The 12,010-nt window shown below is 40.7% G+C and overlaps 1 protein-coding gene across 1 annotated transcript in view; it reads right to left on the reverse strand.

The window, feature by feature from the left end:
- The window catches only part of ITGA9 (integrin, alpha 9), a gene marked incomplete at its 5' end in the record, with an annotated part of 211,624 nt that overhangs the window by 149,410 nt on the left and 50,204 nt on the right, over positions 1 to 12,010 (reverse strand). Inside the window, one exon of the mRNA XM_010187303.1 lies at positions 8,690 to 8,850. Within this exon, the coding sequence (XP_010185605.1) occupies positions 8,690 to 8,850 (161 nt within the window). The remainder of the gene's footprint in view (positions 1 to 8,689; positions 8,851 to 12,010) is intronic.

A 12,010-nucleotide genomic window follows, 5' to 3' on the forward strand; every position in this document is an offset into this window, starting at 1 on the left:
ATTTTAACACTAGATGAAAACAAATGGCACATTACACTGAGCACCAGTCAGAGGACACCAACAGAAGAAACAAATCCTCAAAATTAGATTGCACATACGCCTAAAATTTGACTACTACACTGCTTTGAGGATAGCTTTCAAAAGTATGCTTATTTTCAAAGAGGACCCTTTTTTTTTTTCCCCTACAATAAAAGTAACCACTGAAAGGAACCACAGTGGCCACAAACATTTGATGGGAGAAAAGGCCATTGTAAAATCATGACACACTAAAGTGGAGGAGCACAAGCTTATTTGCCTAATACATTCAATCCATAAGAACACCTTGTCAGGAAACAAGCTTATGCATATGCCATTCAGTCAAAAAACATTGTGGGCAAGTGAAAAACAATTTGAACTCTCAGATAACCACCTGCTTCAAATCCCCAGAGAAGCACAGCTAGCACAAGACAACATGCAAGTTCCAGGTACAGAATACTGAACACTTCCTAAAATAACTGGAACTCCAGGAAAGGTCACGGAGCTCTACAAGGGGAATCAGTAAGTAAAATTACACAACCAACTGGAAGCCTATGACCAGGCATGTAGCTTTTGATCACCAGCACAGCCATACTGTCTACAACTAATCCACTGCATATGGAAATGCTGGTGGGCACGTGGGGGTGAGGGCAATGGCACAGGCTATGCACCTTTCCTTAATTGTTTCTGGACTTCAGGAGCTGAAGATTAATTCAGTTCCACAACTGAAGTTATGTAGTGGGGAAGAAAGGGAGAAAAGGCATTTTCTGCCAGAAAAGCTCTATGTCTGCAACCTATTATTCCCACATTTCTTCAAACATACTGTCAGACACTTTTCGTATGAATTAGGGCAGTGGATTAGCATTATGTGTTGCTATCCAAACCAAACCAAACCCAACATCTCTAAGAGTCTCTTAGGAGACTCAAGTCTGTTCTGACTACAAGCCAGCAAAATTAATTGTTTTCTTCTTCACCTAGAGAGGATTTTTCCATAGGAAGTCACCTCCAATGTTTCCTGATGAAGTGCCCTGCTCATTCCTTCCTAAGCGTAGCAAAAAGAAAGGGCGATAATTTTAGGCACTCCTGAGTTTGGACAGGACAAGCCAACCATGTACATGTGTGTCTCCGAGATTACCACACAGACTGATATTCCTCCATGTGTTATAAACAGGAAAATCACTAAGACAAACAAGCAGTTCTCTATTGTAATTTTCTGCAGCAATATACTAGCATTAAGCACATCCTCCCTTAAGTGTAAATTTGTCCCAAAAAAGTACTAATAAACTTTCATGGTACAATTTGCTATCATGTGTTTAGTTTATATCACTCTTTAAAAAAAAAAAGCTTAGGAAGTTTCTGAAATGGTAGTTTTGCCTTCTTTGTTGCTTCTTTCCACCTGAGAAAAGAAGCTCTCTGGTTAACCACGAGTGCCAGAGAAAGTAAGATTCCTATCCATCATCACCTGCTTTCTGAAATGACTTTTCCTAGCACAAAGTGCAGCATCTCTTTTATCTCTGTTTGGCCATTCACTTCCTAAAAGTGCTGTCACTGGGAAATGCAATGACTTCTCGCAGACAAAAGCACCATGAACAGTCTCTCCAAACCGTGGGCTCTGGTATCCTCTTCCCTAGAAGAGATACGCTCTGTCCAGGCCTAAGTCAGCTCTTTTTGAGTTTCCAAAAGGCTTAATCGGCAAATGAAATCTGTTTTTGACGAATTACAGTATCAGACAGAAACACATCAGTGGACAGACACTAAAGCCAGGCATATACTTGCTACTAAATGTCTAAAGAGCAGCAGTGAGGTGTCACGCTTCATTAAAACTTTACATGCAACAGAAGTAACTCTCAACTCTCTTAAAACTTAAGAAATAGGTCTTTTTGAGAGATACTGCTTGAAAAATAAATCCTATTTCTTTCCCACTACAGAATATATCAAGGAGACAAGTTTATCAAAGAGCTCAATTTTAAAGATTCTGATTTGTTTAGAGTTTATCAGGAAACACTACAGATTTAAAAAGGCAGATAAAAAAAGAAACACAAGGCAGGCAAACTTGAATTTCAGCAGCTGCTGAAGTGCTATAAGCCTACTGACTCAGCCTCATTCAAGATGGTACTTATTTCATTTGTGGAGTATCCACTCTACTTGGATTAACGAATGTTAATAACCAGGCATTTGTCTCACAGCAGCTCCACCAGAACAACCAAGTTTCTGCCTGGGCCATAAACAACATACTTGGCCTTTTTCATACATGCTGGCAAAAGTCAAAGAGCAATAGTGAACTAAAGTAAAATTAGTTACCTTGCTAAAGCTTGAAATGGGATTTTTTTTCTTCCTTTTTATTATTTTTATAATGGACAAACTTCATACAGAGCAGAAACCACTTAAAGATACTCTCAAACCAGAAAGGAGGACACATTTACCACTCAGTTATATCATCTATCAGTGTGGGGATGGATTAAAAATAAGTAATTTCTTTAAAAACCTGAGAGGAAATCTGGACAAAACCTCTGCTTTCAACTTACAGCTGAAAACCTTCCACTGGTTTGGTTTGGTAAACCTTCGGGTTACCAAACAGCCCTACTACCAACACTGCCCAGTAAAATGCCCTCAAACAGATAATAGCACAGTATCTGCTACAATTTGCTCTCCCATGTAGCTGCACTATCAGCCCAAGTAGATCTTGCAGCATGGCTCCCCTCTGAAAGGATGCCAGTGCCAGGCATATTTGGCAGCTTTGTTTTAGCCACATGGTGCAGGGTGCCTTTGAACTTGGGCAAAGTTCATCCTTGAAAGGATTACTTGCTCTTGGTGAACCTTGCAAAAACCTTTGGAAAAGTCAAAGGCAAATCCATGGTCATTAAGAGTACTTAAATCTTGATATAATTAATGCTAAGCTCAAAGATGTCAGTCTTCCCACCAACTCCTAATACTCTTTCTGGTATGTCTAAATCCCTGTATTCAAGAGGCAATGAAAAGGAACCCAGAGTTATGCAGCTAACAACTGTTCCTCCCTTGCCCATAAAAGCTACCTGGGAAAAAATAGAGCTGCTCTTTTTCTGGCTTCCTTTTCAAGGTGAGACATCAGGTCTGCACATTGCCAGCCAGAGAGTATCCAGCTGATCACTTTACAACAGAGTAAGGCAACAGAAAAGAATATATCTACTTTGCTCTGCTGGAGGGGAGGCAGGCTGCGCTAATTGATTATAAGTGCACTTTGTGCAATTTTTGAAAACAATTGTTTCAGAAAGTATGCTTCTGTAAATAAACCTCTGTGCATCTTGATCACCCAACCTATCCCACAGCCCTTTAAGACTGAACGTATGCTATGATTGCATCTGACTTAGCCTGACAGTTACTTCAGGTGGTTCAGCAAGGGGTAGGGGGAAACTAGAAAGAAAGAAAGAAAGAAAGAAAGAAAGAAAGAAAGAAAGAAAAAAGGAACAAACCCAAGGATATCAACTCTGCTCTTGGTCTTAGCATTGAATCTCCCTGCAGCCTTCACCCCTGACAAAACTACACAGCAGCTTTCATCTTTCTTGCAGCCATGATAAACTTCCTAGTGCAGGCTGGAACAGGTCACTGCTCCCTTTGTCTGCTCAGTGGTCCAAATCTTATGAAATTCTAGATAACTGTGACTAAGTTTTCATAGCTGTTGCTGCTGTGAAAGCAGTCTCTGGTTCAAGTGTTATCCTCTGACTTGCTCTGATTTCTCTCCTCTCCCAAGGAGAGGTGTGCAAGACCAGATGTGCCACTATTGACCAGAGCTGCACTTGCTGAGGGACTGATTTTCACCTTCTCTTCCTCAAAGCAGTCCACATCCAATACACAATCCATCACCTGTAGCACCAGCATCCCAGGAAAGGCCTCATCAAATCTGAGCAACTAGGCTCAGCCTGGAGCCACCAAACCTAATTTGAGTGCTTCAGGAAGCAAGCTCGGCTGATAAACACTGCCTTCAAAAGGCTCTATGTTGACAGTATGGGATTAAACAGTCCTATTTAAAAACAAACAAACAACAACAAAAAAACCCCAAACAAACTGAAAAAAACACCTTCAAAATAAGCTCTTGAGTGTCTCTGGCTGTCTTTCAGTATCCTGTAACACCACCTGTCAAACCTTAACACAGAGATGCTCATTCACAAGTACACAAAACCATCAATATTATACCGTCTCTATATCACATGTGATGGTGAGACTGAACGCTTTGCTATCCAGACTATAGAAAAAGCTCAGATTGCTATGGATTAAGAATAAAAGACTTCAGTACATGCAACCTCCTCAGATAAGATCAAACAGCTACAGAGAGGGAAGCAATCACAACCATAGACAGTGATGAAACTTGGTGAACACTAGAGATGAAGCTGTGTGAGATCACCAGCCCAGAGCATCTTTAAATACATGAAGTAAGAGCAATGCATGGCAGACAATGATCAAAACATACTTATAAAAAGGCAAATTCTTTGCTATAGAACTCAGCAGTGAACAAAACTCAAATATATGCAATTTCTGTTGAAAAAACAGCATTTTATTTGAACTGGCCTGTACAAACAGCACAAGCTCCTTACATGCTGCTATGGAAAGCCATTGGTATCACTGCTTCTCTGTTGCTACTTAGCCCCCATCCTCCCCATGAGCTATGACTGGATCCAATAAGAGTTAATATGATGAGCAACATGAGACTGCTTAAAACAACCAGACAGCCACTAAGATAAAGATCTCTGGAAAAAATAAATGCTGTGTCTGGTTTAATCATGTGCCAGAATTGTTGATGGCATCTGATACTATTACAACATTCACTCTGCACACACACAACAGTGACTGGTAGCAACAGGCAGCCCAGCTGGCTGGCCCACAGGTAGGTAAGAAACCAAACAGTGCTTCTTTAATAAGAAGTATCGTACAAGGGGCTTTCACCATCACCACCATTACACCTTTGTGATAAATCAAGGAAGACGAGATTTGTCCTTGCATAAATCTGTGGGAACAATGTGCTTTGCTGTTTGCATCAACTTCTCTTGTTCTATCCACAGGTAAGTCTATCCTAAATATTAGGGAAGCCCACATAACCAGAAAACAACCAGGGCAGTTACTGGAAAGGAGAAACAATGCTCTGATCATAGCAGGTCAAACGCACAGCTCAAGTCTCCTGAGCACTATAAAATGAGTGCAGTTCCCAAGAGAAAACTCTACATTTCAGCTGCAGACAGACATTAAGATTAAAAAGACACTTGTGAAACCTCTAAACCCTTTTATTTTCTTCAACTTTTCTGTTTCTACCTCCTTCTGCAACCTCTGCTTCTTCTTCATACCACATTCCATTTTCTCATGTTTGTTTGCTATAACTTCTACCAAAAACCAAATCCCTTAAAAATAAACCAAAACACAACTAATCAGAGTTAAACTTTTGCTTCATTTTCCTCCAGCAAGATTGATGGATAGTTACCACGTAATGTGTCTATCTGCTTTTAGTAGTTTTATCATCATTGAAGGAGAGAAGGTCTATAGAGGCAGCACCATCATCCCCAGACAGTGAGAGGAGGAACTGTCCAGCAGCGAAGCATCTCCTGAGAGGCAGCAGGGATCAGCTACGCACCCACACAAGAAAACCAGTGATACTCCTGAACTTCTCAATTAACAGCTCCTTGTACCAGCTGTCCATTTTCTACTGAATGTATCAATCAAACCTATAAGAGTTGTTTAAATTAAAACAAATGCAGCTTTGCAAATGACACCTGAGGCATTGCGAGTATTGGTCTATGTATACTAAACTGAAGTTTCTTAACTAGAAAGTATCAAAGAGGTGCCAATGAAGAGGGGAGCATATTTTGAAGTCTCAAAACATTTCCATTTCATTCTCTGTTCCCAACTAGAAAAACACATTTTCTCATGAATTGTCCTAATTCTAGCAACTTCAGCTGCAATTTGGTAGCCTGCCTTGTACAAGACCAAGTTCTGAGCTACACATCTCACAAGCCTGCTGACATCCACTTATCTGTCACACAGTTATGAGGACAGACAGACTTAAATACTCAAATTCAGTAGCAGCAATAACAGTAGCTCCTGTCCTGAGAGGGAACCACAAATAGGAAAGGAGTCATGCTCAAAACATTAACACACATCACTTTCAAAATGACTTAATGAGTAACCCTGTTAGATTATTTGCAGACTGCAACTCTTTTAGTGCTCAGTTTCACGGGGATATCTTGGTGTTAAATCTTTCAGAAGAAATTGCAACAAGCTTGTATAGGTCTAGTTTTTTCACAACTTTTCTCAGTCTTTCTGTTTTATGCCTCCAGCATGCTAGAACTACATGTTGGTAGGACAAAGTCATCCTGCAAGGCCTGGCACAGGCTTTCATTTAACTAACGTAACCTAAGGAGCTCTGCTGTGTGCCATTTGAACTGGATACCTTCTTTACCTAGTAGGATATGTCAAGCTAGCACATGAAGTCATGCAGAAGTCCAAACAGCTTCTCTATTCTTGATCACAGGCAGTCCAGAACTGACACACTCATGTTACAGTATAAACATATTTGTCACCAGGGATTCAAATGAACAACAATAAAGTGAACAGATTAAGGATGCAACTGCAAACAACTCGATTTGTCATGGGGCAAATTCATCAGGCATACAGTAAATAAAAGGAAAGAGGAAAGCTTAAGTGAAATACTTTGTATATTTTAAGCCCACAACTTTTATCACCCATTCCATCACTGCACTATGTAATCAAGGAAATTTCCGGCTGGAGTTTGGGGAGGTAGTTTGTTTTTCAGGGTTTTTGTTTTTGTTTTACTAGCTGTTACTTAAGGATAGCAGTGAAAGATCATGACCCCATTTTGACTCCTCCAGAGTCTGCAGGGCTCTCTTTGATGTTTCTAATGTCATGTAGCCTCGTGGATCATATCACCTTTCCCATGAAAGCACAGGGATTATCTTATCACACACCTCTTTGCATTCTCCCTTACACGAACAAACACCACTTCATGCCATTCTTCCAACTGAAAAACAGCTGCTTATATCATATAGAAAGCCAGCAGCTTTGTTTGTTAACCAGCTGTTTTGCTTTAAGTTGTTGGTATTTTTAAACTTGCTTAAACATTTCTCTTGCCTATAAAGATCAAATTTTCCAGGAATTTTCCAGAAAAATAGTTCTTACCTTTGCACTCCCAACATCTGCTGGAAGAGCTACAGTAACTTAAATAGTTTCCTGGGCATATGTAGCTCTTTAGTGAATTCTGTCTAGTACCCAAAATCTGCAACAGGGCTAGTGTGAAAGAAATCATTATTGAGTTAAGATAGAAAGGCATATGGCTCCTTTTCATTCAAACTCAATACATTAAAGCCTAACCAGATGGGCGCATTTGAGAAAGACCAGGATTAATAAATTCACAGCCATATTTTCTAATGGTAGTCTCATTTTCTTTAACAAGCTTTTCCATAGCAGAAAGCAAAGGTTGTTCCAGGGAAAAAAAAAACAAACCAAACCAAACCAAACAAAAAAACAAACACCAAAGAAACCAACCCCATGGAAGGTATCTACTCTCTTCCCAGAGATCCACACAACTTAACAGGACAGCATTTCCTCCTTGGTGGTCCCTTTATTTATTTTATTTTCTCTCAAAAGCCACATACAAAATGTTGATAAAGTCAAAGGATTAATTTTATCTCCCGTTCTCACAGTTTTTAGGTACAAAGAAGCTTCCTGGAAAAGTTTCTACATTTAGGGATATCTGGACCTGCTGGATTCTCAAAACAAGACAGTGCCAAGTAATAGCCACTGAATTTAGGTCACACTCATCTATGGGAATATGTCCTCCAGTAAGGAGGATATACAACGCACTACACAACCATACTTCCCACTAGACTGGTGACACAGATTAGTGCTTGTAAGACATGTGGTTTAAAAAATAAATCTCCTTCCTATATAATTTTAAAATCTATTCTATAAATTTCTTAGCTGAGAAGAAAACTATTGTGCTTAGCTTGCAAACAGAATGGCACCTGTGTGATATTTCTTCAACAACACCTGCCAAACAAAGATAACTACAGTCCTAGCAGACCATGGATGAAGAGTTTGTCACAGGAAGAACAGATCCTTTTCTATGTTCCAGCATGTCTGGAAAGAGCTCTCTGTATCCCTACATTCGTATCACATGTGAGATTAAGTCATCCCACTGCTATTTTCAAGCCCAGATAAAATCCAGGGTGCTCTTCAAACCCAAGAGCCCAATTGCTTCAGGACAGACCCTACATTATCCTTCCATTGCCGTGCAGACCACATCACCAGCTCTTTGTGCAATCAGACCTTACGCAAAATCAAACACTAAACATGCTGCTCCTGCCAAAACAAAACCTTGCCTCCTTATTTTGAGTATAACAAGTGTAGCAAAAAACCAAGCCAAAAGAAGAAAGAAATCACCTGCAAATGCACCTGATCAAAAGTAATTAAAATACATATTCCTGGCACCAGGTCTTGAAGGCCCGATGCTGCTCAGACTAACAAATAACACCAAACAAGAAGTTCTGAGACTCCACCCAAAAAACCTGCATCCACCTGTCAGGAAAACAAAACATCTGAAGCCAAGCAGTACCACTTTAATTAACTGACTATTTAAAACACAAGAGTGGAATCACAGTGAGGCCAATGTAAGTAAGGACAGGAATTAACTAACCTTGACATACGCGAGGTAATGCTCGCACTTTTCCTGCATGTATGACAGTTGTAACTTCTCTGTGATCTGCCCCGTCGTCTCTCCAGAAGTCACAAAGTAAACTCTGGATTGCTGGCTCTTTTCCTTCTTTGCCACATCAGCAGTCAAGTTATAATTCAAACCTGTTTTAAAAAGGAAGGAGAAGAAAACAAAGGATGTCAGTGAACAATAGTTTTTTTCTTGCCACCTATCAATGGATCCTGTTGACTCCAGGGCATATGTGCTTGAAGAAAGGTCAATCCTTGCAGGCCCTCAATCAATCACTAAGTTTCCTGTAGTTGCACAAAACCAAATCCAATTACTAATGTACTCCCAGGTTTCATGTCATTATGTTTCCCAGCCCATCCTTTCCCATAGGAAATGGTGTGTAAAAATACATCCAGACATGCACACTTAATAAAAAAAAAAGAAACAGAAGATGCTTAAGCTATGTTGCTAACAGAATAAGCAAAAGCACAACACAAACGACAACAGCAGCAGCCTCAAGTTTTGTTTTCCTTCTAGATGGGTATAAACCATGCGAGTGTCAACTAGGATGTGGCACTTTTATGGATTTGCATTCACGTTAACATTAAGACGTTAACTAGAAGTCGCTGCATTGCATTCAGTATCCCCCTCCTAGATGTTACGCATCCCTGGCAGTTTACAGGAGACATACCCAGAGACTAATGAGCTTTCTCTCTGTAAATCCTGTTTCCTGCTCTAATACAGGATAGCTAGCTTAACACAATCAGTTGGTTTGTGACTAGATATATCTGTGTCCAAAATAAAACTTACTTCTTACCTGAAGTTGCTGTACAGTGATTGAATAATCCAAGCTGACTCTACCTTTCCTCTCAGTAAAAGCAACAACAGGAGCAAAGAAACTGCAACAGAAGCATGAATGCTTGTGCTGCTGCTTTCTACAAACAAGGGAAACACTGACTGTGAGGCCCTTTCATTCATCACAGACCATGGCCTGTATTGGATTTAGCTGTGATCAAGGCAATGTAGAGCATACCATGAAACTAGTTCACTTTAAGTGACTTAATTAGTTGATAATCTTTGTAAGTTACAGCTAGCACCAGTTCCTGTGTTGATTTGTTACATATGTAGAGTGCTTACCAAGTTACAGTTTTGGCTTTTATTTATGTTTTATGTCATAAATGATTGATGCCAGGTAATATGATCCCCATAAATGTAAACTTTTGTTAAGCCAAAATTTATAAACCGTAAGTGTAAATGTAACACATTCCTGTACAGAGGTCTTCTATGCCAAATCTCAAAGGGGTCTTTGCTAGGGTTTGTTGTGTTTATATTTAGTTTTGTGGTAGTAGGTTTTTTAAAATCTATTAAAATCCTAATCTCTCTAAATTAGCACTGCTGCCAATGTGATCACCTCCAATCATCTCTCTAGCAAAATTTCACTAATTGGAAGAATTTTTTTAATGATATTGTAAAACTTGGTGCAAAAGCCTCTGTGAACATTCACAGTTCACATAATTCAAACCAACCTCACTTCCATTTGCAGTGTGTGGCATTCTGATGAAAAGCTCACTCACAAGTTCATGCAAAGCAACCAGAGACATACCCTAGATAGTCAGAAAAGCCACAGCTGTGGAATAAGCCTAACGACCACCACAGGGCTCCACCCGAACTTTCCAAAGACCTTGAAAGTATTTCAAACTCTGACAAGCTCAGCACCAAAAACTCTCATTGAAGTGATATTGCCCAGTCCCACTAAAGAGTGCCACCTAAACAGAAACACAAGGTTTAGACTGTTTAAAGTTCCAGCGGTTTCTTTCTTAAATTTTAAATCTTTTTTAAAGTGTGCACATCCCACACCCATTCCCAGTTGTCTCCCTTCCACTTTCAAGACCTCACACACACACATGTATTCTGAGATCCACACTGGTGTCCCAAGAATAAAGATGAGAAAACCCGTTAGCAAACCCAGGCCCTGCATTGGCAGAGGCAAAAAGCCCCATGGAGGGACATTATCCCCTTTAAAGGCAGCGCACCAAAGGCAGGCAGGACTCCAGCACTTGCAGGGACACCTAGGGAGGCTCAGAGGCTCTCCAAAGGAAGTGTGACATACTGCTGACACTGTCCTCACTGACAGGCACAGAAATGCATCCCAACGCGAGCCCCGTACCAGGCCTCCAAGCAAAGCGATCACAGCTACCTTCTCTCCAAAACAGCAGTGGATGTTTTTAATCAAGCAGCACAGTTCCTGTTCTACCCCTCCGCCTCCTCTTTATTTTGACAACTTGTTTCTATGTTACAACCAATGATGTCACATCAGTGGAAAAACTGAAATATCATGTGTAAAGCTTTTTTTTTTCCTCCCCAGGTTCATAGCTTCCAAAAAAGCAACCAGGGTGGGGAGATAACTGGCCAAACTCAGCACTGCAGGTGGTATAGATTCCTCCTGCTCACTGTAATAGCAGACTGGGGGGCAATTTTTCACTAGCAAATTAACTCCTGCAAGTAATGCCTTCAAATATTTGTCCAGCAGCCTTAAGCACATCTTGTTAGAAATGTTTCTGGAGATCTGCCCACCCAACTTCACATGGTCAAAATAAAGCTCTAGCATGGATTTGATGAGCTCAGATGACGGGTTTGATTCTTCTAATGACTATTCCTTTCCCATAACTAAAGTTAAGTGCTAAAAAGCTTCAGGTAGATTTAGGTTGGATATTAGGAAAATGTTCTTCCATATGAGGGTGGTAGATCACTGGAACAGGTTGACCAGAGAGGTGGTGGAGGCCCCATCCCTGGAAATATTCAGGGTCAGGCTTGATGGGGCTCTGAGCAACCTGATCTAGTAACAGTGTCCCTGCTCACTGCAGGGGGGTTGGACTGGATGATCTTTAAAGGTCTCTTCCAACCCAATACATTCTGTGATTCTACGATAACAGCTCCCTCTGAGAAATTTTTGGTCACATCTGCAAGAGGACCACGAGCTAGCAGACCAGGTGAGTTACTCCAAACAGTAACAGATGCACCAATTAAATGGCAGCAGGCATTTTGCAATGGATTTTCATCCTATGTGGCATCTGTGTACTCATGATGCAAGAGTCACCTCCTCACAGGGCTGAAGGCAGCCCTGAAGCAGAGAGCAGTGAGGAGGGAGTGAAATCAGGCAGCGGTATTCAGTGAGCTAAAACAGGAATCACAGCTGTCTGTGCTAATGAAGGGGTTATGCACCCTGAGCCACCCAGCACATCCCTTTGTCCCCCAACTCAGATGATGCACACAAAAAACAGGCAACAAAATGCTCAGCAGGATTAAGCACATTTG

This window comes from Mesitornis unicolor, unplaced genomic scaffold (genome assembly GCF_000695765.1).
Source record: "Mesitornis unicolor isolate BGI_N332 unplaced genomic scaffold, ASM69576v1 scaffold4156, whole genome shotgun sequence".
NCBI lineage: Eukaryota > Metazoa > Chordata > Aves > Mesitornithiformes > Mesitornithidae > Mesitornis > Mesitornis unicolor.